The 27453-nt window shown below is 47.6% G+C and overlaps 1 protein-coding gene across 8 annotated transcripts in view; it reads left to right on the top strand.

Annotated features, from left to right (window-relative positions):
* The window catches only part of LOC119953177 (zinc finger protein 462-like), a 191803-nt gene that overhangs the window by 146404 nt on the left and 17946 nt on the right, over window positions 1-27453 (top strand). For all 8 annotated transcript variants that reach the window (XM_038777148.1, XM_038777142.1, XM_038777146.1 and 5 more), the window contains 2 exons: window positions 19397-19653; window positions 25841-26064. In XM_038777148.1, coding sequence (XP_038633076.1) covers window positions 19397-19653; window positions 25841-26064 — 481 coding nt within the window. The remainder of the gene's footprint in view (window positions 1-19396; window positions 19654-25840; window positions 26065-27453) is intronic.

Genomic DNA, 27453 nt, shown 5'->3' with positions numbered 1-27453 from the left:
TTGGAAAATTCAATAGAAAATCCATCTTAACCCGGTGCTTTGCCCGTCTGCATTATCCTAAAACAATTCATGACCTCTGGCCCAATCAACCCCTCCAATTTATGCCTCCTCCGGGAAGGTCAACCCACCCAAAAAGTGCATCAACAACAAGATGTCCAGTTACCTATGATCATTGTCGAAGGACATTGACCAAGTCTGATGGGGTGGAATTGATTGCACCAAATCAAGTTGAACTGGTTACAATTTTTTTAAATCTTGGATAACGTCTTTCAGGAAGTTCCAGAACGAGTTGGGTCGAATAAGAGGAGTAAAGGCCAAGGTTTATGTCGACCCAGACTCAATAGCCAAGTTTTTTTAATAACAAGTCCAGTCCCTTGCACCTTGCACCAAAAGCTGAAAACCGAACTGAAATGGACTATTTACCATAAAATATGAAAATCAATAAAAATATTTTTAAAAAACCTTTTTGAGACAAAGGCAATTGAAGTCTCAGCCTCCTGCATCGCATACAACAATGTCAGAATAATGGGAAGAACTGGGAATTATTACACCCGTGCAGTTTTCAGAGTGGGCAGCCCCCACCATTCCTGTAGCTGGACTGCTGCATTAGGATATGCAGGGACTATAAGTTCATAGAATTTACAGTGTAGAAGAAGGCCATTCGGTCAATCGAGTCTGCACCAGCCCTTGTAAAGAGCACCCTACTTAAGCCCACGCTCAACCCTATCCCCGTAACCCCACCTAACCTTTTGGACACTAAGGATCAATTTAGCACAGCCAATCCACCTAACCTGCACATCGTTGATCTGTGGGAGGAAACAGGAGCAAATGAAACCCATACAGACACAAGGAGAACTTGTAAACTCTGCACAGTCACCCAAGGCTGGAATGGAACCCAGGTCCCTGGCGCTGTGAGGCAGCAGTGCGAACTGCTGTGCCACCATGCCACCTTAACGTTCTAAGTGGACTCAAAGGACCCACACTCACCTGAAGATCAGATGAGAGCCATAAGAGAAGTCCTAGCAGCTAAGAGCGTGGTACTGGTGAACTATTATGGTTGTTTTATTCCCAACCTCACAATGATGTTGGCGACATTGCATTTGCTGTTGAGGAAACACCAGCATTGGAAGGAACCACAGGAGCAAGCCTTCCAAAACGTTAAGCGCATCTTCTAATCTTCGAGCCTGCTGGTTCACATTGACCCAAGAAAACCCATTATTCTGACCTCACCGTATGGGATTGGAGCAGTTCTATGCAATGTGGGATGGCTTAGAGAGGTTAATTGTTCACATGTGTCCTCCACTTCCGGGAAGAACCTGTTCATTCAGGTTCTGTTTAGGTGCGCACTGAGTGCCACCTTTAGCTGCATTAGGCTCAGCCCTGTTCATGTGGAGGTACAGTTCGCCCTGTTTAGTGCTTCGATCCAGAGCCTTTCCATCCCCTACCCCCATGCCTAGTTCTCTCTAATCGCGTCAAGAAGGGAGCATGCCTCCCCCAAAAATCGTCCTTGCAGTTCCATTTCCCCAAGTCGCCCGTGTTCATAAGAACATAAGAACTAGGAGCAGAAGTAGGCCACCTTGCCCTTTGAGCCCGTTCCGCCATTCAGTGAGATCATGGCTGATCTTTTGTGGACTCAGCTCCACTTTCCCACCCGAACACCTTTATTCCTTTATTCTTCAAAAAATGATCTATCTTTATCTTGAAAACATTTAATGAAGGAGCCTCAAATGCTGCACTGGGCTGGGAATTCCATAGATTCACAACCCTTCGGGTGAAGACGTTCTTCTTCAGCTCAGCTCTAAATAAATTTCCCTTTATTTTGAGGTTATGCCACATGAGTTCTGCTTTCACCCGCCAGTGGAAACAATCTCCCTGCATCTATCCTATCTATTCCCTTCATAATTTTATATGTTTCTATAAGATGCCCCCTCATCCTTCTAAATTCCAACGAGTACAGTCCCAGTCAACTCGACCTTTCCTCGTAATCCAACCCCCTCAACTCTCGGATTAACCTAGTGAATCTCCTCTGCACACCCTCAAACGCCAGTATGTCCTTTCTCAGGTAAGGAGACCAAAACTGAACACAATGCTCCAGGTGTGGCCTCACTTACACCTTATACAGTTGCAGCATAACCTCTCTAGTCTTAAACTCTATCCCTCTAGTAATGAAGGACAAAACTCCATTTGCCTTCTTAATCACCTGCCATCTGTAAACCAACTTTTTGTGACTCATGCACTGAGGCACCCAGGTCCCTCTGCACAGCAGCATGTTTTAATATTTTATCATTTAAATAATAATCCCTTTTCCTGTTATTCCTACCAAAATGGATAACCTACATTTGTCAACATTGTATTCCATCTGCCAAACCCTAGCCCATTCACTGAAACTATCCAAATCACTCTGCAGACTTCCAGTATCCTCTGCACTGTTTGCTTTACCACTCATCTTAGTGTCATCTGCAAACTAGGACACATTGCACTTGGTCCCCAACTCAAAATCATCTATGTAAATTGTGAACAATTGTGGGCCCAACACTGAACCCTGAGGGACACCACTAGCTACTGATTGCCAACCAGAGAAACACCCATTAATCCCCACTCTTTGCTTTCTATTAATTAACCAATCCTCAATCCATGCTACTACTTTACCTTTAATGCCATGCATCTTTATCTTATGCAGCAACCTTTTGTGTGGCACCTTGTCAAAGGCTTTCTGGAAGAGACTTCCGGTGGTGGCCATGGAGTGAAAGGTCACACATTTGGCAGCTCCTGCTCATGGTGGTCTTTTTGTGGCTTTTAAGCCGGATTGTTGTAGGAATTTTGTGAAATAAGGGTGTAGAAGGAGGTGATCCCTAGTTTACGGAGCTGCACCCCAGGAAAAATCTGAAAAGTAGGAATCAGAAGTTGGTGGCGAGTGAGGACCAGATTTCGCGAGTGGTAATGGCGGATGCGCAGGGTCCGGCCCCGCCAGCTCAGTGATTGACGCACCAGTTCGTGAGCTTCCTGAATGAGAAGTTCACTCAACAACGTAAGGGGTGTGCGGAGCACCTGGCCTGGGCGGTGGACTCGATTAGGGCGGTGGTTGACCGCATGGAAGTGAGACTGACGATCCACGGACAGGCGATCCACAGGTTGGAGAAGCAGGCGGTGGAGCAGTCCACCTCGATGGCAGCGGAGATTGGGATGCTGCAGGACCAGCAGAAGCGATTGTTGGGGAAGGTGGAGGACCTGGAGAACCGTTCTTGGAGACAGAGCATCCGGATCGTGGATCTGCCAGAGGGGAATGAAGGATCGGATGCTGGTGCGTATGTGGGGAAGATGCTGGAGAAGCTGATGAGGGAAGGTTCGTTCGCCAAGCTGTCGGAGGTGGACCAGGCCCACAGGGCACTTATGCGTAAGCCCAGGGGCATGAGCCCCCGAGGGCGATGGTCGTACAACCGCATCGGTTCCAAGACAAGGAAGACATATGAGATGGGCCAGGCAGACGAGGCGGTGTATGTGGGAAGATGCCAAGATCCGGGTGTACCAGGTCTTGGGAGCAGAACTCGCAAAGAGGAGGGCGAGTTTCAACAAGGTCAAGTCAACCCTGTATGCAAAAGGATAAAGTTTGGACTGTTTTACCCGACCCGTCTATGGGTGAACAATGAGGGTCGGGAACTGTACTTTGGCTCGCCAGAGGACGTGGTGGACTTCATGAAAGACAATAAGCTGATGGGAGAATGAAGACCTTGAGCTTTGACTGTGGGGAACTGAGCTATGAGCTATGTTTTGAAAAACTTTAAACTTTCAATGTTCAATTTGCGATGTTCTGAATGACGTTTGAGGCGTTGTATATATATTTTATTTTTCCGTTTTTCATTCGGTTCTGTTTGGGGTTAGCTGAATAGATAATACTTTGTTAAGGGAGGAGAGGTGGCCTTTGTGCTCGGACCTTGGAGGGATTGTTTGTTCTTCTTGCCATTGTTTTGAGAGTTTGCATGAAGAGCAGGGGGCAGGAGAACCAGTGGGTAGTAGGGTGCCAGGGGCCGGGGCTGCCAGGCTAGCTGGGAGGGCTAGTTCACGGAAGCAAAGTGGGGGTGAGCTGAAGACCATCATAAGGGGGGAGGGTTAGACTGCTGACGGGGAGAGGACTTTTCAGGTGGGGGAGGAGAAGAGTTGATGATAGTAGCTGCCAGAGGGAAGGTCAGGTGAGGTGCGGGGCATGGGCCAAGGTCTGGCCTAGGAGAGACTATGGCTGATTGCCAGGGGAGGGGGGGGTAGGGTGCCCCCGACCAGGTTGGTCACTTGAAACGTTCGTGGAGTGAATGGGCCGGTCAAAAGAGCCCGTGTGTTCGCACATTTGAGGCAGCTGAAGGCGGACGTGGCCATGTTGTAGATGACTCACTTGAAGTTGGGAGACCAGGTTAGACTGAGGAAGGGATGGGTTGGACAGGTGTTCCATTCGGATTGGACTTTAAAACGAGGGGGGTGACAATTCTGGTTAACAAAAAAAGGTGGCATTCAAGGTGGGGAAGATAGAGGCAGACTTGGGGGGTAAATTTATTATGGTTAGCGGGAAGCTGGAGCAAGTGGCTGTGGTGCTGGTGAACATATATCCCCCAAACTGGGATGATGTCGAGTTTGTTGGGAGGGTGTTCGGGAAGATTCCGGACCTGGACTTGCACTGACTGATTATGGGGGGGGAAATTTCAATACGGTCCTGGATTTGAGATGGACTGATCGAGTCCCAGGTCTGGAAAGGTGTCAGCAATGGCAAAAGAGCTACGGGGGTTTATGGAGCGTTTGGGAGGGTTGGATCCATGGAGATTCAGGAGGCCAAGGAGTAAGGAGTTTCCATTCTACTCTCGTGAACAAGGTGTACTCCAGGATAGACTTCTTTGTGCTGGGCAAAACGCTGCTGGTGGAGGTGGTGGATACTGAATACTCAGCAATTGTGATGTCAGACCACGCCCCACACTGGAGCAAACACATCATTCACCCACTCCAGGTCCACAACCTGGAGCAAAGGAAAGGCCCAGCGGCCGCAATGGAGATTTGATGTAAGGCTGCTAGCGGAGGATGAGGTGTGTGAGCGGGTGAGGGATATATTCAGGGATATATAAAGATTAATGATGTGGGTGAGATCTCGGCAGGGGTGGTATGGGAGGCACTGAAGGCGGTTATTAGGGGGCAATTCATCTCGATTCGGGACCATAGGGAGAAGACTGAATGGGTGGAGTTGGACAGGCTGATAGGTGAAATTTTACACGTGGACAAGAGCTATGCGGAATCTCCGGATGAGGGACTCCTGAAGGAGTGTCAGAGACTACAGCTGGAATTTGGGCTCCTGTCCACAGGTAAGGCGGAGGGACAGCTGAGGAGGATAAAGGGGGCGGTGTATGAATATGGGGAAAAAGCCAGCAGGATGTTGCCGCATCAGCTGAGGAAACGGGAGGTGGCGAGAGAAATTGGGAAATTAAAGGATATAAAGGGCAGCAGGGTAGCATGGTGGTTAGCATAAATGCTTCACAGCTCCAGGATCCCAGGTTCAATCCCTGGCTTGGGTCACTGTGCGGAGTCTGCACGTTCTCCCCGTGTGTGCGTGGGTTTCCTCCGGGTGCTCCGGTTTCCTCCCACAGTCCAAAGATGTGCAGGTTAGGTGGATTGGCCATGTTAAATTGCCCTTAGTGTTCAAAATTGCCTTTAGTGTTGGGGGGGTTACTGGGTTATGGGGATAGGGTGGAGGTGTGATGTTGGGTAGGGTGCTCTTTTCAAACGCCGGTGCAGACTCGATGGGCCGAATGACCTCCTTCTGCACTGTAAATTCTATAAGGAGCTGTATAGTGTTTGTGGACCCAGAGTGGGTGAATGATGTGTGTCGGGAATTTTATAGCTGACTATAATTCGGAACCCCCAGCCAGGGAGGAGGGTATGACGCGATTCGTTTGGTGGGTGGGTGGAGTTCCCGAGGGTAGACGAGGAGCTGGTAGAAGGCTTGGGAGGCCCAATCGGGCTTGGGGAGGTGAAAGACGGACTGGGGTAATGCAATTGGGTAAAGCTAAGGCTCCGGGACCTGATGGATACCCGGTAGAGTTTTATGAAAAGTTCTCCGGGTGCTGGGGCCGCTCCTGGTAAAGGTTTTGAGTCCAAGGAGTTGGGGGATGCTATCGCAGGCTTCGATTTCCCTTATTTTGAAGCGGGATAAGGATCCAGAGAGCTGTGGATCGTATAACCCAATCTCTCTTCTAAATGTAGAAGCAAAGTTGTTGGCAAAGATCTTTGACACACATATAGAGGACTGTGACCCGGGGTAATAGGGGAGGACCAGACGGAATTTGTGAAGAGACGGCACTTAACGTCCAACATTATACAGCTCCTAAATGTTATAATGATGCCAGCGGAGGGGCGCGAGGTAGAGGTGGTAGTTGCCATGGATGCAGAAAAGGCCTTTGATTGGGTGGAGTTGAAATACTTGTGGGATATCATAGGAAGGTTTGGGTTCGGGCAGGGGTTTGTGGATTGGGTCCGGTTGCTATACCAGGCTCCGGTGGCGAATGTGTAGACCAATCGGGTCCGGTCAGAATGCTTTAGTTTGTGTAGGGGAACAAGACAGGGATGTGCGCTCCCCCCACTACTGTTTGCCCTGGATGTAGAGCCTTGGCAATGACCTTTAGGTCATCGAATGTCTGGTGGGGGATAGTTTGGGGGGAGGGGGTTGAGCACAGGGTCTCGCTCTACACGGAGAATTTTCTCCTTTACATAACAGACCCGTTTGGGGGGGGGGGGGGGGGGGGGGTGCCTGGAATTATGGAGATATTGGAAGAATTTGATTGGTTGTCAGGCTATATTAAATATGGATAAGAATGAGGTGTTCGCGATCCAGATACGAGGGCAAGAGAGGAGACTGAGGGAGTTACCGTTTAAAGTGGTGGGCAAGAGTTATAGGTACCTGGGAATACAAGCTCCTAGGGACTGGGGTCAGCTCCATAAGTTAAATCTGGGCAGGGTAGTCGAGCAAATGAAAGGTGTCATGTAGGTGGGGTGTGCTCCCCCTGTCATTGGCGGGGAGGGTACAGAATATGAAGATGGCAGTCCTCCCGAGGTTGCTGTTTGTTTTTCAATGTCTTCCAATTTTTATCCCTAAAAGCTTTTTCCAGGAAGATGAACGCGGCGATCTCAGGTTTTGTATGGGCTTGTAAGACCCCGAGGGTGAAGAAGGTAATTTTGGAATGGGAGCGCGGAGTGGAGGGCTTGGCCTTGCTGAATTTTATTAACTATTCCTGGGGACGCCAACATATCGATTGTTAGGAAGTGGGTAGTGAAGGCAAGATCAGTGTGGGAGTGAGTGGAGGCGGCATCTTGCAAGGATATGTGTTTGGAGGCTTTACTAACGGCGCCCCTACCGTTCTCGCTGGCTCAGTACTCCACAAGCCCGGTGGTGGTGGAAACCCTGAGGGGGTGGGGACAATGCAGACACCACATGAGACTGGAGGGGGCGTTACTGTGGTCACCGATCTGTGATAATCACCGGTTTGTCCGGGGGGACTGGATGGGGGCTTTAGGAGGTGGCAGTAGGCAGGGATTGAGAGATTTGGGGATCTCTTCATTGAGCTGGACTTCCCGAGCCTGGAGGCATTAGAGGAGGAGCTTGGGTTGCCGGGTGGGAACGGGTCTCGGTACCTGCACACACGGGACTTTGTCCGGAGGCAGGTTCCAAGCAGTCCTCCCCTCCCCCTAATGGGGCTACAGGATAAGGTGATGTCAAAAACTGGGGGAGGGGAGGGTTTCAGAGATCTACAAGGAGTTGATGGAGTGGGAAGGGGTCCCTATCGGGGAGGTGAAGAGGGAGGAGGAGTTGGGAGTCGGACTATGGGAAAAGACCTTGAAGAGAATCAATTCATCCTCGTTGTGTGCCAGGCTTAGCCTGATCCAGTTCAAGGTGGTCCATAGGGCTCATATGACTGTGGCCCGGATGAGTAGGTTTTTTGAGGAAGTGGAGGATAGGTGCAGGCGGTAACCCGGCGAACCACGTACACATGTTCTGGGCATGTCCGAAATTGAGGGGATTCTGGCAGGGATTTGCGGGCGTCATGTCAGAGGTCCTGGAAGGGAAGATATCCCGAGTCAGAAATGGCAATATTTGGGGTTTCGGAGGATCCGGGGGCCCGGGGGGTGTGAGAAGCTGATGTTTTAGACTTTTTCTCCTGGCGGCCTAGAGACAGATTTTGCTGGGATGGAGGGACTCGGAGCCTCGAAAGTCAGGAGTGTGGATTAGTGACATGGCAGGGTTTCTCAGACTGGAAAAGTTTAAGTTCGCCTTGAGAGGTTTAATTCAGGGGTTTGCTCGGAGCTGGCAACCGTTCATCGACTTTTTTAAGGAAAACTGAACGTCAGCAGAAAGAAAGGGGGAGACAGTAATGGCAGTGTAAAATAATAGACAGGGAATCTAATATACGGGTAGTTAGGAGCTAGGGCAGGGGAGTAGTTGGTTATGTTATAATATTGTTGCATGTGTCGGGCTGCTAGGCTGTTTAGAATGTTAATTACTGAAAATTCCAAAAGCTTCAATAAAATGTTTTGTTTAAAAATCAGCTTTCTGGAAATCCAGATATACTACATCCATTGGCTCCCCGTTATCTACCGCACTGGTAACGTCCTAAAAAAATTCACTAAATTAGTTAGGCACGACCTGCCCTTTATGAACCCATGCTGCGTCTGCCTAATGGGACAATTTCCATCCAGATGTCTCGCTATTTCTTCCTTGATGATAGATTTCAGCATCTTCCTTGCTACTGAAGTTAAACTCATTGGCCTATAATTGCCCGCTTTCTGCCTACCTCCTTTTTTAAGAGTGGTGTCATGTTTGCTAATTTCCAATCCACCGGGACCATCCTAGAGTCTAGTGAATTTTGGTAAATTATCACAAGTGCATTTGTAATTTCCCTAGCCATCTCTCTTAGTACCCTGGGATGCAAGTCTCCATGCCAGGAGACTTGTCTACCTTTAGCCCCATTAGCTTGCCCACCACTACCTCCTTAGTGATAACAATCGTCTCAAGGTCCTCACCTGTCATAGCCTCATTTATATCAGTCGCTGGCATGTTATTTGTGTCTTCCACTGTGAAGATCGATCCAAAAAACCTGTTCAGTTCCTCAGCCATTTCTTCATTTCCCATTAAGTCTCCCTTCTCATCCTCCTACAGGTCCAATATTTACCTTAGCCACTCTTTTTTTGTTTTATATATTTGTAGAAACTTTTACTATCTGTTTTTATATTCTGAGCAAGTTTACTCTCAATCTATCTGATTCTTTATAGCTTTTTTAGTAGCTTTCTGTTGCCCCCTAAAGATTTCCTAATCCTCTAGTCTCCCACTAATCTTTGCCACTTTGTATGCTTTTTCCTTCAATTTGATACTCTCCCTTATTTCTTTAGATATCCATGGTTGATTTTCTCTCTTTCTACCGTCCTTCCTTTTTGTTGGTATAACCTTTGCTGAGCACTGTGAAAAATCGCTTGGAAGGTTCTCCCCTGTTCCTCAACTGTTTCACCATGAAGTCTTTGCTCCCAGTCTACCTTAGCCAGCTCTTCTTTCATCCCTTTGTCATCTCCTTTGTTTAAGCACGAAACACTAGTGTTTGATTTTACCTTCTCACCCTCCATCTGTATTTAAAATTCCACCATATTGTGATCGCTCCTTCCGAGAGGATCCCTAACTGTGAGATCATTAATCAATCCTGTCTCATTGCACAGGACCAGATCTAGGATCACTTGTCCCTCGGAGGTTCCATTACATACTGTTCGAGGAAACTATCACGGATACATTCGATACACTCCTCCTCAAGGCTGCCTTGACCGACCTGGTTAAACCAATCGACGTAGACTAAAATCCCTCATGATAACTGCTATACCATTTCTACATGCATCAGTTATTTCTTTGTTTATTGCCTCCCCCAGCATAATGTTACTATTTGGTAGCCTATAGACTACTCCTATCAGTGACTTTTTTGCCTTACTATTCCTGATTTCCATCAAAATGGATTCAACCTTAACCTCCATAGCACCAATGTCATCCCTCACTACTGTCTGGATGTCATCCTTAAATAACAGAGCTACACCACCTCCTTTACCATCCACTCTGTCCTTCCGAATAGTTTGATACCCTTGGATATATAACTCCCAGTCGTGACCATCCTTTAACCATGTTTCAGTAATGGCCACTAAGTCATAGTCATTCACATTGATTTGTGCCATTTACCTTATTCCGAATACTACAAGCATTCAGGTAAAGTACGCTTAAGTTGCCTTTTATACCTCCCGTTTTGAATCTTGACACCTCTATCAGTAACCTCTTCTAAGTTATTTTTCCTTTTAACTTTTTTCCTAATTTTCCTTCTTGTTTAAACTATATCTTCATGCAATAACCTGCTGCTTTGCTTTCCATTTATGTTTTTACTTCCCGTTTTATTCCTTTTAGTATTACTGGGCCTATTCACAGCTCTCTTCAGTCACTACTCTGTACTGTAGCTCTTGATTTTTGACTATGGCTTCTCTGCCTTACACTTGCCCCTTACTGCCTTTTGTTTCTGCCCCCGTTTTACTTCCCTCCAACTTCCTACATCTGTTCCCATCTCCCTGCCACATTAGTTTAAACCCTCCCCAACAGCACTAGCGAACACCCACTCAGGACATTGTTTCCAGTCCCGCCTATATGCAGACTGTCCGGTTTGTACTGGGCCCACCTCCCCCAGAACCGATTCCAATGCCCCAAGAATTTGAATCCCTTCTTGAACCATCTCTCGAGCCACGCATTCATCCCATCTATCCTGGCATTCCTACTCTGACTAACTTGTGGCACTGGTAACAATCCTGCGATTACTACCTTTTTGAGGTCCTACTTTTTAGTTTGAACTCCTAACTCCCTGAATTAAGCTTGTAGGACCTCTACCAGTGAGTGTCGCATCGCCCATGGGTGTGTCATCATTTCGCTATGGAGGAAGTTTTTTGATATGTAGTGTAATTAGGGGAGGTGGTGGTATAGTGCTATTGTTGCTGGACTAGTATTCCAGAGACCCAGGATAATGATCTGGCGACCCAGGTTCGAATCCAACTATGGCAGGTGATGGAATTTAAATTCAGTAAAATATCTGGAACTAAAATTTTTATGATGACCATAAAACCATTGTCGATTGTTGTAAAAGCCCATCTGGTTCACTAATGTCCTTTGGAAAGGAAATCTGCCATCCTTACCTGCTCTGGCCTACACGTGACTCCAAACCCACCGCAATGTGGTTGACTCTTAACTGCCCCCTCAAGGGGAATTAGGGATGGACAATAAATGCTGGCACAGCCTGCACATCCCATGAATACATTATTAAAAATCTATTCTCTTTGGGCAACTAGAACCTCTGTCAGTTCCTCGAGCCTCTCGTCTGAGTACATGTCGCTAACTGTCGGTGTCCCTGTCGTCCTTTTGAAGGTGGCAAAGATTGTGGTTATTACAGATGAGGGCCATGTGGACGTTTCGGTCAGGCCGAAATGTTGCCTCCACAGGTACCGTGTTCAGAGTGTGGCTACTACACCACGACCCCCACCACACTTGCAAACGGCATTCTCAGGTTATCTACCGTGTTGGTGAAGGCCTTGGGGACGTAGATCAGTAGAGATCTGAATAGGAAGAGGTCTCTCTGCAGGTCCCTTTTCACTTCCTCCACCATACCCTTCGGGTTCCATTTCTCGATCCATGTCCAGCCATGGGCAATTTGGATTCCCAGGTAGCGGAATTTGTTTTGGGCTTGTTTGAATGGTACTCCCTCCAGCTCTGTTCCCCTCCCATGCGAGTTCACCAGGATCATTTCACTTTTGCTCAAGTTGATTTTGTAGCCCAAAAAGGCTCCAAACTCAGAGCTTCATGATACCTTCAATACTGGCTTGGGGGTCCGAGATGTAGAGGAGCAGGTCATCCGCATAGAGTGAGACTCTATGCTCTCTGCCCCCTTTCTGGATACCACTCCAGCCTTTCGCCGTTCTGAGGGCAATTGCCAGTGGCTCGATTGACAGTACAGCTGGAGGTGTTTAGAACTGGTGATGTTAGTCCGCACGCTCACAATGGGAGCGACGTACAGAAGTTTTACCCAGGCGGTGACCCCGATCCAAGCTCAAACCGCTTCAGTGCCTCTGAGGTATTTCTACTCCACTCTGTCGAAGGCCTTTTCTGCATCCAGGGAGCTGATCACTTCTGGTATTTTTCCCCGGATCGATTCATTATCAAGTTCAGCAGGAGCCTGATGTTCGATGTTAGCTGCCTGCCCTTGACAAAACTCATTTGGTCCTCTGTCAAAGCCTCTGGTACGCAATTCTCAGCCGCCTAGCCAAGATTTTGCTAAAATGTTCCCAGCAGCGCGATGGGTCTGTAGGACCCGCACTCAGTCGGGTTTTGGTCTTTCTTTGGTATCAGCGATATTGAGCCTTGCACCAGTATTGGTGGCAGGGAGCCCCTCATCAGCGAGTCTGTGAACATCTCCCACAATTGCAGGGCGAGTGCTGGTGCAAATTCTTTTTTAGAAGTCCACCGGGACTCCATTTGGCCCTGGCGCCTTCCCCGCCTGCATGGAGTTGATACGCTCCATGACGTCCACAATTCTAATGGTGTCTCCAGGCCATGTCTCTTATCTTCTTTCACGACTGACATTTCCAGTCCGCAGAGGAACTTCTCTAGAGATGACCTGCTCCTCTACATCTCGGACCCCCAAGTCAGTATGGAAGGTATCATGAAGCTCTGAAAAAAGTTTGGAACCTTCTCGGGCTACAAACTCAACTTGAGCATAACTGATCTGAGAGTCCCGTTTGAGGGGGGCTTCGAGGTGTACAGTCCCCAGTCGCAGGCCTCCAATGCTTCGTTGACCTTTTCCGGTTCGGCTACCAGCCTACTGCTGTTGTCTCTAACCTGCGCTATTTCCCTCGTAGCTGCCTGCTTTCTCAGCTGGTGAGCCAGTCGGTGGATGGCTTTGTTTTTGTGTTCATAGCAGGTTCCCCGTGTCTGACGGAATTGGTGCACTGCTTTCTTCATGGAGAGCATATCAAAGTCCATTTGTAGCTTTTTCCTCTCCATCAGAAGCTCTAGGGTCGGGGCCGGGGAGTACGGTTGGAGCCGCAGAGTATCGTCGGTCCACCTCCAATATGGAGTCAACCACTCTCTTCCCTGTCTCTGAATGCTTTGTAAGCAATAATCTCTCATCTGATCAGAGCCTTCAGCCCCTCCCAGAACGTAGAGGGTGAGACCTCCCATTCTGGATATTGGTAATGTGTCCATCTATGGCCTGTGATATTGTTTCGCAAAAAGCCTTATTGGCAAGGAGGGTCTAACCTACATGGGTGACAGTGGGCCTGGCCCATCTCCAGCCTCACATCCATGTAGTATGGAGCATGGTCGAATATTACGTTTGCGGAGTATTCTACCCTTACCATTATTATGGGCCAGGGTTTAGAGAACACCAAAGTATATCATGGAGTTCACCTGACCCACAACTTTGAATAGATTTTGGTTATGGGGAGCACAAGGGCCCACTTTACAGGTGTGATGCAACAGAGAACTAAAAGTATTTATAAAACAAAACAATGTTTATTCTATGAATCCAGTTAACATTTTATAAACACACAGTAGACATCTTATCAACTACCAACCCTGATAACCCCCAAAAAGATACAGTACTCTATAGAAATCCCTTAATAACTTTCTAAACAACATCCATAAGTCAAAAAAACCTTTTTAACAAAGGCAGTAGTTTGCATTCCTTACAGAAAGAGGTATTACATTGAAATCATCAAGTGATCTGGAGACATTCTTTAGATTGCAGAGAGAGCGATCAATACATCAATACTGCTTGCTTTGAATGCAGCTCTCCAACTGAAAACAAAACTAAACACCGAGCCAAAACAGTTTTCAGCACATAACAAAAGTATAAAGCAGAGCAGAGCCCAGCTCCACCCACACAATTACATCACTGCAGCCATTTGATAAAGCATACTTTTCTTAAAGGGACATTCACATGATACCTCCCCCAAGAAAAAAAAAACCCATCAACTTGAAGATGGTTTCATTTTTCACCTTTTCACTTTCCTTTAAGAAATATTAACAGTGAATGTAGGTTTTTTAAAACTAAACAAAACAAAACATGCAAACATTTATAATGACATAGTCCATTTTAGTTCTTCTTCCTCCAACTGGAATCCCTTTTCATTGACAGTCTCTTTCGACAAGATGGCAGATGGAGTTCAACCTTGATAAATGTGAAGTAATTCATTTTGGAAGGTCGAATTTGAATGCTGAATAAAGGGTTAAAGGATGGATTCTTGGAAGTGTGGAGGAACAGAGGGATCTTGGGGTCCACGTACATAGATCTCTCAAAGTTGCCACCCAGGTTGATAGGGTTGTGAAGAAGGCGTATGGTGTGTTGGCTTTCATTAACAGGGGGATTGAGTTTAAGAGCTGCGAGGTTTTGCTGCAGCTTTATAAAACCCCAGTTAGACCACACTTGGAATAGTGGGAGGGATTCTCCGACCCTGCCGGGGGGCAGCGTGAATCCCGCCCCGCCGCTCGGACGCAGGCTGCCATATTTCTCCGGCTTTCGGGCAGGGGCAGGGATCACGCCGTGCTGATCGGGGGCTGTTGGCAGCGACTCCCCTGCAACGCTCCGGGCCCCGATGGGCCGAGCGGGCGTCGGTTCCTGGCCAGCCCTACCGGCGTGAAATGGACATGGTCCATCACGGTGGGACCTGGCTTGTAGGCCGGCTACTGAAGTCCTCGGGGGAGGGGGAGGTGGGGTTAGCTGGCCCTGGGAGGGATCCCCACGGTGGCCTGGCCCGTGATCAGGGCCCACTGATCTGCAGGGGGGCCTGTGCCGTGGGGGAACTCCTTCCTTACTCGCCGGCATCTGTAGTGCTCCGCCATGGCCGGCGCGGAGAAGGGGTCTTGGGGTCCACATACATAGATCCCTCAAAGTTGCCACCCAGGTTGATAGGGTTGTTAAGAAGGTGTATGGTGTGTTGTCTTTCATTAACAGGAGGATTGAGTTTAAGAGCCGCAAGGTTTTACTGCAGCTTTATTAAACTCTAGTTAGACCAAACTTGGAATATTGTGTCCAGTTCTGATCACCTCATTATAGAAAGGATGTGGATGCTTTGGAGAGGGTACAGAGGGAGATTTGCCAGGATGCTGCCTGGACTGGAGGGCATGTCTTGTGAAGAAAGGTTGAGGGTGCTAAGACTTTTCTCACTGGAGCGAAGAAGGCAGAGAGGTGACTTGATAGAGGTGTACAAGGTGATGCGAGGCATGGATAGAGTGGATAGCCAGAGACCTTTCCCCAGGGCGGAAATGGCTGTCATGATGGGACATAATTTTAAGGTGATTGGAGGAAGGTATAGGGGAGATGTCAGAGGTAGGTTCTATGTCAGAGTGGTGGGTGCGTGAAATGTAGTGCTAGCAGAGGTGGTGGAGTCAGAGTCATTAGGGACATTTAAGCGACTCTTAGACAGGCACATGGACAGCAATAAATTGAAGGGGTGTAGGTTAGGTTGATCTTAGAAAAGGATAAATGGTCGGCACAATGTCGTGGGCTGAAAGGCCTGTACTGTGCTGTACTGTTCTGTTTTCCTCCTCTGCTGGGCACATTTCTTATGAAGGAAGCCCACTAGCTGCAGGCAGGATCGATCCCTGACCCTCCACCATCTTCCCCTGTGTCGCAAGCACCACACCAACTTTCGACAATTGTTCCCTCCTTTTTCGACCATTTCTGGTCCACGAATCCATACACCGGTGGGACACTCTCTCCCTTCACCCCTCCTGCACCTTTTACACTCTTCATAGCCTAGCCATTAGCCCGGGAAAAGGCACAAAAAGACAATCACTAGTGGGAGCTACCAAATGTACGATCACACACCATGGCCGCCACTGGAAGCCGGAGCGTACACATTAACAAGGACGCCACTAACCAAGACGTACTGCCCCCCTGCTTCCGCAACTGTCCTCGTTGTTGTAAACATCGTCCTTCTACTGAACAGTATGGCCACCAGCCTAGCTCTCGTCCCATAGAATGAATGGTATGTCTGTCCCACCCAGCCCTTTCTTACCCGTAGTCGGTTCCTCTCACTCAGGTGCATTTCTTGGAGGAAGGCTATGTCGACCTTCATACTGTTCAGGTGGGCTAAATTCCGGTTCTTTTTACTGGGCCATCACTTACTTTGTGGATGAACCCCTGTGCTCCGAGGTTTCTCTTTGGTCATGGGCCACCCAAAAAGACTGCCAACTATGTGTATGCCATGTGGGTGAGCCCCTGCACTCCAGGATTTCTGTTTGTTTGGGGACCCTCCTTTTTTCAGTGCCTTGTATTCCTTGCTGCCATGTGCAATCTGTCGCACCAAGTTTAGAGAACCGCCTGCCTCCCTTTGTCTTCCCTTCAGATCTGTTTCTTCCCACCCTCCCCCCCCCCCCCAAAATTCATCCTCCTTACTACCTCCCCTTGGTGGTGTTCACCCCCCTGTTGCCAGGTCCCCTCTCCCCGACGGGACATGCGCCTCCTCCCCCCTTCACCCGTACCTCCTGACGCTAGCTTTGCCATTAGTGTGATGGACCCGCCGTCCTGGAATCGGCCTAAACCACAATTTTACCCGCTGCATGTCTTCCCTCTTCCTTAGCTCTTACATTCAAACCGAGGCAGTGCAGTCCTGTGCAAATAATCTTTTACAGACTGCTGGGGCTCCTTTGTGAGGATGAGCCAATTCTACCAACGGCCTCTGCCCGAGTACAACGGTGCCTTGTTGCTGGCGGCCTATGACTACATTTTTCAGTATAGGCCAGATACTCAGATTTTGAATATTGATCCATTGAGTCGGCTCATGCATCTAAAGGACCTTGCACCCCTACCAGTACCTTGAAGTTGTCTTAGCTTTGAACTTTTTGGACACCCTGCCAGTTTCAGCCAGCCAACATAAAGAATTGGACACAATGGAATGCAGTCCTGTCCAAGATGAAACGCATGATTTTAACTGGGAGGCGCCATAATAATTCTAACAAGTTAAGACAGTCCCTTGCTCTTAAGGACAAACTCGGTTGTGAGGATGGAGCCATTCTTTGGGGTTCCCAAGTGTAGTGTCGCCCCACCTCAAGAGCGCGTGTTGCAAGAGTTACATAGTGTCCATCTCGACCAGACAATAATGAAAATGCTCACTTATGGCTACATCTGGTGGTGTGGCATAGATGAGGACACTGAAATATGTTATGCCAGTGCAGCGCTTGCCCGACACAGTAGACCCTGCCCCCTATATCAAACCTCCATCTTGGGAGTTCCTGGATGCCCTTGGATGAGGGTACATGTGGCCTTTGCTGGTCCTTTGATGAGCAAGATGTCTCTTGTCTTGGCAACGCTCATTCAAATTGGTTGGAGGTTCAAGAGATGGGAAAAATGACCTCGCTGGTCACGATAGAGGCTTCACAGTGGATGTTTGCCGTGTTTTCTTAGAATGAGTGGCATTAGAACAGCCCCCTATCACCCTACCTCAAACAGTTAACGAAAAGAGATGTACAAACTTCCAAAGTAGCTGTGAAGAACATAAGAACTAGGAGCAGGAGTAGGCCATCTGGCCCCTCGAGCCTGTTCCGCCATTCAATGAGATCATGGCTGATCTTTTGTGGACTCAGCTCCACTTTCCGGCCCGAACACCATAACCCTTAACCCTTTATTCTTCAAAAAACTATCTATCTTTACCTTAAAATCATTTAATGAAGGAGCCTCTACTGCTTCACTGGGCAAGGAATTCCATAGATTCACAACCCTTTGGGTGAAGAAGTTCCGCCTAAACTCAGCCCTAAATCTACTTCCCCTTATTTTGAGGCTATGTCCCCTAGTTCTGCTTTCACCCGCCAGTGGAAACAACTTGCCTGCATCTATCCTATCTATTCCCTTCATGATTTAAAATGTTTCTATAAGAATACCCCTCATCCTTCTGAATTCCAATGAGTACAGTCCCAGTCTACTCAAGAAGCAATCCAGCCGACCACCACGTCTTAGCTAGGCTAACTTTCTTTTTGTTTTACAATACCGCAGAATTACCGATGGGCTGCCGTTTATGGACCCGGTTGTACTTGGTCTTCCCAATTCTGGTTGGGGTGTGGAGGCACGGCAGACCTTCCAGAAGAAGCAACACATTTGTGAAAAGGGGACAGATCTTTCCAAGGAAGTGACCTGGTCCTTGTCAGAAACTTGCCTCAGGTCCGCTATGGTTACCAGGCCAAATCGTGTCCCATCCGGGTCCAGTTTCTTATGTAGTGGACTTGGGTGGCAAGACTATAAGGAAACACTTGGATCATGTGAGAAGACGGGGGACCACAACCCCAATTTCTGAACAGTTTGAGCCGGCGGCCAGCACCAGTGCTCCTGTGATGGAGCCAGGGCAGCGGGGGTTCAGAAGCCTTGAGAAGACTCCATGTTATCCAGGTTGACTGAGGAAAGTTCTGCTGAAAGTGATGATGTTGTTACCCCAGAGTTGGAAGAGCCAGTTGGGGGATTAAGATGGTCCTTACCCAAGAATTCTCTTGCTAGATTTATACTCTAATGGACTGCTTGGGCTCTCTTCTCTCTTGTTTTCTTGGCCTTGTATTATAGAATCATCATAGAATTTACAGTGCAGAGGGAGTTCGTTCAGCCCATCGAGTCTGCACCGGCCCTTATAAAGAGCACTCTACTGAAGCCCACGTATCTACCCTATCCCCGTAACCCAGTCACCCCTATTTAACATTTATTGGACACTAAGGGAAATTTAGCATGGCCAATCCACCTAACCCGCACACCTTTGGACTGTGGAAGGAAACCGGAGCACCCGGAGGAAACCCACGCACACACGGGAAGAACGTGCAGACTCCGACCGACAGTGACCCAGCCGGGAATCGAACCTGGGACCATGGAGTGTGAAGCAACTGTGCTAACCACGATGCTACCATGCTGCCCATTATATTGTATATAATTTTTGTACATAGCTTGTTTATATATGTTAATTGAGGGACTGGGTGGGGGAGGGTGTGGCATTGCAGCCCTTTTAAAGGCTGTGCACTCCCGATCCATGTGACTGGCTCGGGGTCTATCGCGCGGGACTTCAGGAACCCCAACCAAGTGCAGATCCACTCAGAGTGAACTTGGGAGCCAGAGTGTTAACCCCAATATTAGCGACTCTGTGCCTGTACAAAAGTTATCCTTGTTAGTTGCCAATCAACATTTCGTTCTTCATTACCATCTACGTAGTACTGTCTCAAGCCACCACAAACACCAATCTAGCAAAAAATAAAATTGGAACTTTAAAAAAAATATATAATTAGGGCCTCCAGTATTATTTACCAACACAATCTTTATTTCCTCTGAATTATTTTCAGGAATGCTCTTTCTCAGCATGCGGAAGTATGTGAACTCACTGTCGGTGATAAGAATTGCTCTACAAGGATGATCGATAAAATTCCATTTGAAGAAAGTAGTGCTATGGCAGGAAGTGAAAAGAAGAGTGCACTTTTCTTTAAGGAAGACTTTGGCCTGACTTCAACTGAGAGAGAATCTGGCATGTTGCGTTGTCCTTTGTGCCTTTATTACACCAAACACAAAAGACGAATGGTTGATCATATTCTGCAACACAAAGGTAAAGTATTTATATTTAAACCACGTATGACTAGGCTTTGCAGAGTACTGTCTGTGCTGTGAATTCAAACTTCATGGACAGCAAATGTGTTTAACCAGATAATTTGTTTGAATTTTTGTATTTTAAGTGAAAAGGTTATTACATTTAAAGTTGTATATAAAATATGCATGAAGGGAATATAATTTTTATATTACCATTAGATAAAGTAATATATTTAACATAAATCTACCTTTTAAGAATTTTGTATTGCTTATAGCATCTGTAATTACCTTAAAATACAGGGTGCAGAGTTGTGATCTGAAACTGAAGGGGGCATTCCAATTTGCTAAATTTCCTGACCAAACTACAATTTTGCACTATTTAGAAGTTTTAGACTTCAAGGAATGCTATTATATCTCAGCAGAATAATGGTGTGCATAACACGATATGGCACTCCTGTTCTTGCAAAGAAACACGTTATCCGATGTGCTTTAAAGGATGGAATATTTGCCACTGTTCATAAATGCGTTTAATTTGATATATTTTTATTCAGCACCTGGCGGCACGGTAGCGCAGTGGTTAGCACTGTTGCTTCACAGTGCCAGGGTCCCAGGTTTGATTCCGGCTTGGGTCATTGTGTGCGGAGTCTGCATGTTCTTCCCATGTCTGCGTGGGTTTCCTCCGGGTGCTCCGGTTTCCTCCCAAAAGACGTGCTATTAGGTGAATTGGACATTCTGAATTCTCCCTCTATGTACCCGAACAGGGGCTGGAATGTGGTGACTAGGGGATTTTCACAGTAACTTCATTGCAGTGTTAATGTAAGCCTACTTGTGACACAAATAAAGTTTATTATTATTAATCTACATGAATATGCACAAATACGACCTACACAGAAGTATCTAATAGAATGCAGCCATCACATTTGGAGTGATCCATTCCTACGGTTCTCTTGCACTTTGGCAACCTTTTCAGATTTACTAGAATGAGACTGATGCTAGAAGTTGAAATTAATCCCATTTTGAAGTTATGATTCAGGGACATTGCTAAAAGTGAAAATATCTGCCTTGGCACTTAGCAGGGGAACAGCAAATCCAAAACCTGTTCAACTAGTGTCTTCATCAGAATATGAATTCAAAAGTTCTTGCAACCAAGAAAAAGGGAGTACTCATTTTTCTCACTGGTGCACAACGTGTATTTGAGAAGAGACTTTTTTTGTGATGGGAAAGGTGCTGTTGGGTGGGGGTGAAGCAGGCGGAGTATTCAGCGATGTTATCTCGGACCATGCTTTACATTGGAGATGGGGACCTCGAGGAGATCGGCCTGGAGGCTGGATGTGGGGCTGTTGCCAGACCCAAACACTTGCACCAAAATGGGCCGGGGAATTTGGGAATTATTTGGGTTTAACAGGGCTGGGGAGATGTTCCCGATTGTGGTATGGGAAGAGTTGAAAACGGTAGTGAGGGGTGAGGTTATCTTGTTCAAGGCATAAGTGGAAGGAAGGTAAGAGAGGAGCGGAAACTGTTGATAGAGGAAACCTTTTTTAAAAATGTAGTGTACCCAATTCATTTTTTTTCCAATTAAGGGGCAATTTAGCGTGTTCAATCCACCTACCTTGCGCATCTTTGGGTTGTGGGGGCGAAACCCACGCAAACACTGGGAGAATGTGCAAACTCCACACGGACAGTGACCTAGAGCCGGGGTCAAACTTGGGGCCTCAGCGCCATGAGGCAGCAGGTCTAACCCACTGCGCCACCCTGCTGCCCTGATAGAGGAAACTTTGAATGTGAATGGAAGGCATACAGGGGAAGGAGCTGCAGGCGAGGTTTGACTTTGTCCATGGGAAAGGCGATTCAGCAGTAGATGCGGGCGAAGGGGGTTGTATATGAGTATGGAGAAAAGGCCAGTTGCTTGTTGGTGGGATAGCTCCGCCGGCATGTGGCCACGAGAGAGATTGTTTGGGTTAAGGATAGGATGGGGGAGATGGTGGCATCTCCAAGTGAATAAGGTTTTTGAGGAGTTTTACAGGAAGTTGTATAAGGTGGAGCCTCTGGAGGATGAGACAAACATGAGGGAGTGTCTGGGCCAGCCGGAGTGTCCCCTAGTGCAAGAGGAGGAGAAGGCAGGCCTGGATGAAACCGTGGGGGTGAAGGAAGTGTGGGGTTGCGATCAGAAAGATGCAAACAGGGTAGGCACCGAGGCTGGATGGTTTCCTGATGGAGTTTTACAAGAAATTCTTGGATAAGTTGGCGCCGCTGTTGGTGGATATGTTTGAGGATGCGGTGGCAAAGGGGGTACTGCCAGAGACGATGGGACAGGCATCCATCTCTTTGCTGTTTTGAAAAAAAGACAAGGACCCAATAGAATGTGGATTGTACAGGCCAATTTTGTTATTAAACGTGGATGCCAAGATTTTAGCAACGGTGTTGGCAGTTAGGTTGGTGGGGTACCTCCCGAAGGTGATCAGGGAGGAGCAGCCGGGGTTTGTGAAGGGAAGACCATTGTCGCCTAATGTACGGCGCCTGTTGAATGTGGTGCTCTCTCTGGCGGAAGGCAAGGAGGTGGTGGTGGCGGAAGGCAAGGAGGTGGTGGTGGCGTTGAATGCAGAGAAGGTGTTTGACCACGTGGAGTGGAGCTATTTGAGCTATTGGAGAGGTTTGGGATTAGGCCTAGGTTTGTGACATGGGTGAGGTTTTTGTACAAGGACCCAAGGCTGAGTGAGTGTACAAACGAAATGAACACTGGGTACTTTCTTTTGCTTAGGGGAACAAGACAGGGATGGCGTGAACGAGGCAGGGCTGACCTTGGATGATTTCACTTCTGATTCTCAATTTAAAGAATCATAGAATTTACAGTGCAGAAAGAGGCCATTCGGCTCATCGGGTCTGCACCGGCTCTTGGAAAGATCACCCTACATATGCCCACACCTCCACTCTATCCCGTAACCCAGCAACCCGAACTAACCTAACCTAAGGGCAATTTAGCATGGCCAATCCACCTAACCTGCACATCTTTGGACTGTGGGAGGAAACCGGAGCTCCCGGAGGAAACCCACGCAGACACGGGGACAACGTGCAGACTCCGCACAGACAGTGACCCAAGCCGGGAATCGAACCTGGGACCCTGGAGCTGTGAAGCAATTCTGCTAACCACTGTGCTACCGTGCCGCCTATGTGTCTCTTTCTGTTTGCGCTGGCAATTGAGCCTTTGGCCATAGACCTCTTGGCCATAGTGCTGAGGTGCTCAGAAAAACAGAAGGGGTTAAGGTTGGGGGGGGGGGGGGGGGGGGGGGGGCGGCTGTGGAGCATAGGATGTCCCTGTATGCGGTGATTTGTTGCTGTATGATTCCAAACTGGGTGCTTCGGTGGAGGATATAATGGGGGGTTGCTTAAGAGATTCTGGGCTTTTTCAGGGTATAAGCTAAATTTGGGGAAAAGTGAGTACTTTGTTGTGTCCCCTCTGGGGTTGGGAGAGGGGTGGGTGTTGCCATTTTGGGTAGCGCCAACCCATTTTAGGTATTTTGGAGTGCAGGTGGCATGGGACTGGTCTCGCCTCTGCAAGCTGAACTTTACAAGTTTTGTGAGCAGGGTTGTGGAGGATTTGCTGAGGTGGGACAGTCTCCCCTTATCGTTGGCTAGCTGGTCAAGAGGAACATTTTACCACGGTTCTTATTCTTATTCTGCCGGTCTTTACCAAAGTAATTTTATATGGAGGTGGAGCATTTGAATTTGGCATTTATGTGGGCGGGCAAAGTGGCAAGGATTAGGAGGACGGTGCTGCAGAGAGGGCGACAGTCAGGAGGTTTGGCCCTTCTGAACTTGCTATATTATTGGGCAATGAGCACCAAGAAGGTGCAGGGTTGGAGTAGGCAGTCGGAGCCGTCATGGGTGAAGTTGAAGGCTTTTGCTGTAAGGGGTTGGGATTGTGGGTGCTGGCAATGGCACCTCTCCCATTTACTCCAGAGATCTATACAGGTAGCCAAGTGGTTATGGCCAGTTTGAAAATTTGGAGGCAATTTCGGCAGCACTTTAAATTAGGGACGGAGCCGATCCGGGAGAACCATGGATTCAAGCCTGGGAGGATGGATGCAAGGTTTCTGGATTGGGAGAAATGATGGCTGGTGAAAGTAAAGGATTTGTTTTCAGAAGGTTGGTTTGCAATCTTGGACGAGCTGGAGACGAGTATGAGTGCCCCGGGAGAGGGCATATGCAGGTGATAGGCTGGGGCTGCTTCAGTCAAGGATGAGCTGGTTGTTTGAAGGGGTGGAGGATGTGAGTGAACAGTGTGGGACGGGCCCAGCCAATCATGTTATATATGTTCTTGCCCTGCCTGAAGTTGGAAAAGTTGCCAGGGTCCCAGGTTCGATTCCCAGCTTGAGTCACTGTCTGTGCGGAGTCTGCACGTTCTCCCCGTGTCTGCGTGGGTTTCCTCCGGGTGCTCCGGTTTCCTCCCACAGTCCAAAGACGTGCAGGTTAGGTGGATTGGCCATGCTAAATTTCCCTAATGTGTCCAAAAAGGTTAGGTGGGGTTACTGGGTTACGGCGATCGGGTGGAGGTGTGGGACTTAAGTGGGGTGCTCTTTCCAAAGGCCATGCAGATTCGATGGGCCGAATGGCCCCCTTCTGCACTGTAAATTTTATGTTCTTTACCTCCATGTCAGCGATCTTGCATATGGACATGGAGCCCAACTCCCTGGGGGCCAGATTTGGGGAGTGTCGAATTTGCCGTAGTTGCAGACGATTGGGTGGGGGTGGGCTGATGTTAGTCTTCTGCTGGAGGTCAGCTTCTCCATCCTCTGCCTCGTTGTGGCTGGGTGATTTAATGGAGTGCCTGTATTTGGAAAAGATGAAATTTGCCTTGAAGGAGACAAGTGAGGGGATCCATGAGATGGGGATCTGTTTATATTACATTTTGGAGAGCTCGTTGTCGCAAACGGTGGGCGGCGGGGGGGGGGGGGGGGGGGGGGGGGGGGGGTTTGTTGGGTTGCTTCTGTTGCCTTTTCTGTGGCTCTGCTGTGACTATGGCAATCAATGAGGTTGCCCTTCTTTCTTTTGACATCTATATTCTAATGCTCAGTCGCCAGGTATCAAATGATACCACCACAAGGTTCAACCAACTATCGATCAAAGAGCCAAACACCAGTTAGTTAATTCAAGGTTATTTACACACACAATTAGTCATGCAACATAAACACTACTAATTAACTACACCTATCGACTAAGACAACCTGTACTTAACTTCAGGCATCCGCTTAGGTCAGAGGAACAGTGGCCGTTGTTTGATTCTGGAGAAGTAACTGCTACTCAGCTAGGCTCATCCATCTGGTAGCAGGAGTTGAACTTGGACTTGCTTCTGGTGGTGCTGCGATTGGAGATGGTTGGTACCAGGTCCAAAAGAGGATGAACACATGGTGAACTCTGTTCTTGTGGTTTGGGGTTTTTGCGCTCTTTTGGGCGGTCCTTCAGTTTGGACCCCTGTAATTGGGTGATCCCTGATCACCCAGTTCGATTCCTAACCAATAAATGGGCGGGTGCCTGGATGGCTGGGCGTGTCCCAAGTGGTCACTGACCCTGTTGTTTACGCTTCCCTAGCACAGGGAGTTGCGCCGAAATGTCTGGGACTGTACCGGTCGCTCAATACCAGCCCTTTGTCTTGGTGGAGATGGGCCATCAAATGCTAATCGGCCCATCAAAATGTTAATTGGTCGGAGTTTAGATACTGTCTGGACTCCTCACTTACAAATATACATTTCAGGCTTTGAGCCTGCCTGAATCTTGCTTTGTCCATTTTACCCGCTATGTTTTGCGAGCTTCTCTGTTCCTGGTTGTAAGTGGCCATCCCAGATGGCTACACTTCGTGGTTATTTTATTTGTAAATGTTGTGTTGTGTGATTAATAAAATTTGAATACAAATATTTTTTTTATAAGATATATTTCTGATAAACGAGTTAAAGGGATATGGGGAACAGGTAGGTTCTTTTTAAAAAATTTATGCTTTTAACACCGGTTCGTGAGGTGTAGTAAAATTAAGCATTTCCTGTACAATTACTTCGGCAATGATAGTTCATGACTTGTTGAACAAGATGTGCCAACATAAAAGCAAGAGAAACAAATATCTGGATATTTCTATTTTCATTACAAGTCAGGTAATTATCATTCCTTTGAGTGTTAAAAATGTAATATCTAACATTTGCTTATACTTTGGTCTTTAGATGGACAGATGACTGATGTGGAAGAGTGTCAACTTGAACTGATGCATTTCTTTCCTGAGGAAGTATTCTGTTGTGATTGGTGTACATTTGTTACACTTAGTCAGGACATCCTAATACATCACATGGACACCCACAGCCCAGTGAAACCGTACAAGTGTCGCCTCTGTTTTTTTGAAGCTCGACTGCAGACAGAGTTGGAGACTCACCTGCAGGAGCAACACAAGGTACTTTCATGTGATAGAGGAGATGGCAACGGACATGAATGACATGGTTGCCTGTTTTGCATTTGCAAAATACGGTAATTTACAAGGAACTTATGCCTATATTAGCAGAATTTACACATGCATGTATTTGCTTGACATCCATTGTTAATTCTGTTTGTTACATTTGTGTGAAAATAACATTAAGCAGAATCTTCTGCTCTCACCAGCAGTGGGAATTGTGGCGGGCAGAGGCAGTAAATGTGGCAGGATGGTAGAAGCCAGTTTCTCACTGGTGGGAAATTAGTTTGAAATGTTTTTCTCCTGAATTTGGCAGGTTAAAAGTGACTCACGTTTCCTGCACATGTACATATGAATGCTCATGAAAAGGCCAAATCGCTTGAATTACCTCTCTTTCTCTTCCCCCCCCCCCCCCCCCCCCCCCCCACAAAAAAAAGGTGTCCCACCAGTGGATTATTAAAATGGTCTGTTTCCCAAAGTTAATGGGCTGCACCTCGTGAGCTCCACTTCCAACATCCTCTAGGTGCGTTTGTGCTGTTTACTCCTGCTTTTAAGAGTGTCGCTGTGAAATTTTGGGGGCTTGTATCATAAGCCAACAGTGGACAGGGGAGGCAGGCTTACAAGGGGAGTGTGTCTGGGGAAGGTGAGAGGAGGAGGGTTTCAGAGGACAGGATCCTAGAAGGAGAACTCTGGGTACTGTTGGTAGGAGGGAACAGTCACAGTCGGAGAGAGAAGTGGGATGTGGTACTATGTCAGATTCATGGTGAGCATTTTGTAGGTGAAGGCCTCATTGCGTGGGTCACAATGAGGACAGGATAGATGATCCGGTTAACCGGAGGAGGCAGGGCCATGGCGACCATAACAGGTGTTGGCTCTGAGAGGAGGAAATGTATGTGGAGATAGATTATTATAGGGTCCGAGGATATCTACCCTGTCAACCCCCTTTTAGCATCATGTATACCTCAATTGGATCTCCTCTCATTCTTCTAAACTCTAGAAAATATAGACCTAAACCGCTCAATCTTTCTTCATAAGATAAGTCCTTCATCCCTGTAATTGATCTAGTGAATCTTCACTGAAGTGCCTCGAATGCATTTACGGCCTTCCTCAAGTAAGGGTGTTGGTCGTTCTGGGTGAGTGTGCTTAACACTCACTTGGCTCTGTTTCTCGTTCTAAGCTCTGGAGTCGCCAGGTGCCGTAAAGACACCGCCACAGGTTTCAAGGTGAAGTTCAAAACAATAAAGCTGTACACCAATTAGTAAGTCCAAAACAATTAGAGTTTATTATAACACAATTATAATAACACTCATGCACACGCTAAAGATTAAACTTACTTCTACCACTAAATAGCTAATACTTAGCTAAGAAGGAACTGCGAGGTCAGGGAACAAG

Source organism: Scyliorhinus canicula, chromosome 18, assembly GCF_902713615.1.
Source record: "Scyliorhinus canicula chromosome 18, sScyCan1.1, whole genome shotgun sequence".
NCBI lineage: Eukaryota > Metazoa > Chordata > Chondrichthyes > Carcharhiniformes > Scyliorhinidae > Scyliorhinus > Scyliorhinus canicula.
Note: the sequence above shows the minus strand (reverse complement) of the source record. Positions and strands in the feature narration are given on the sequence as shown.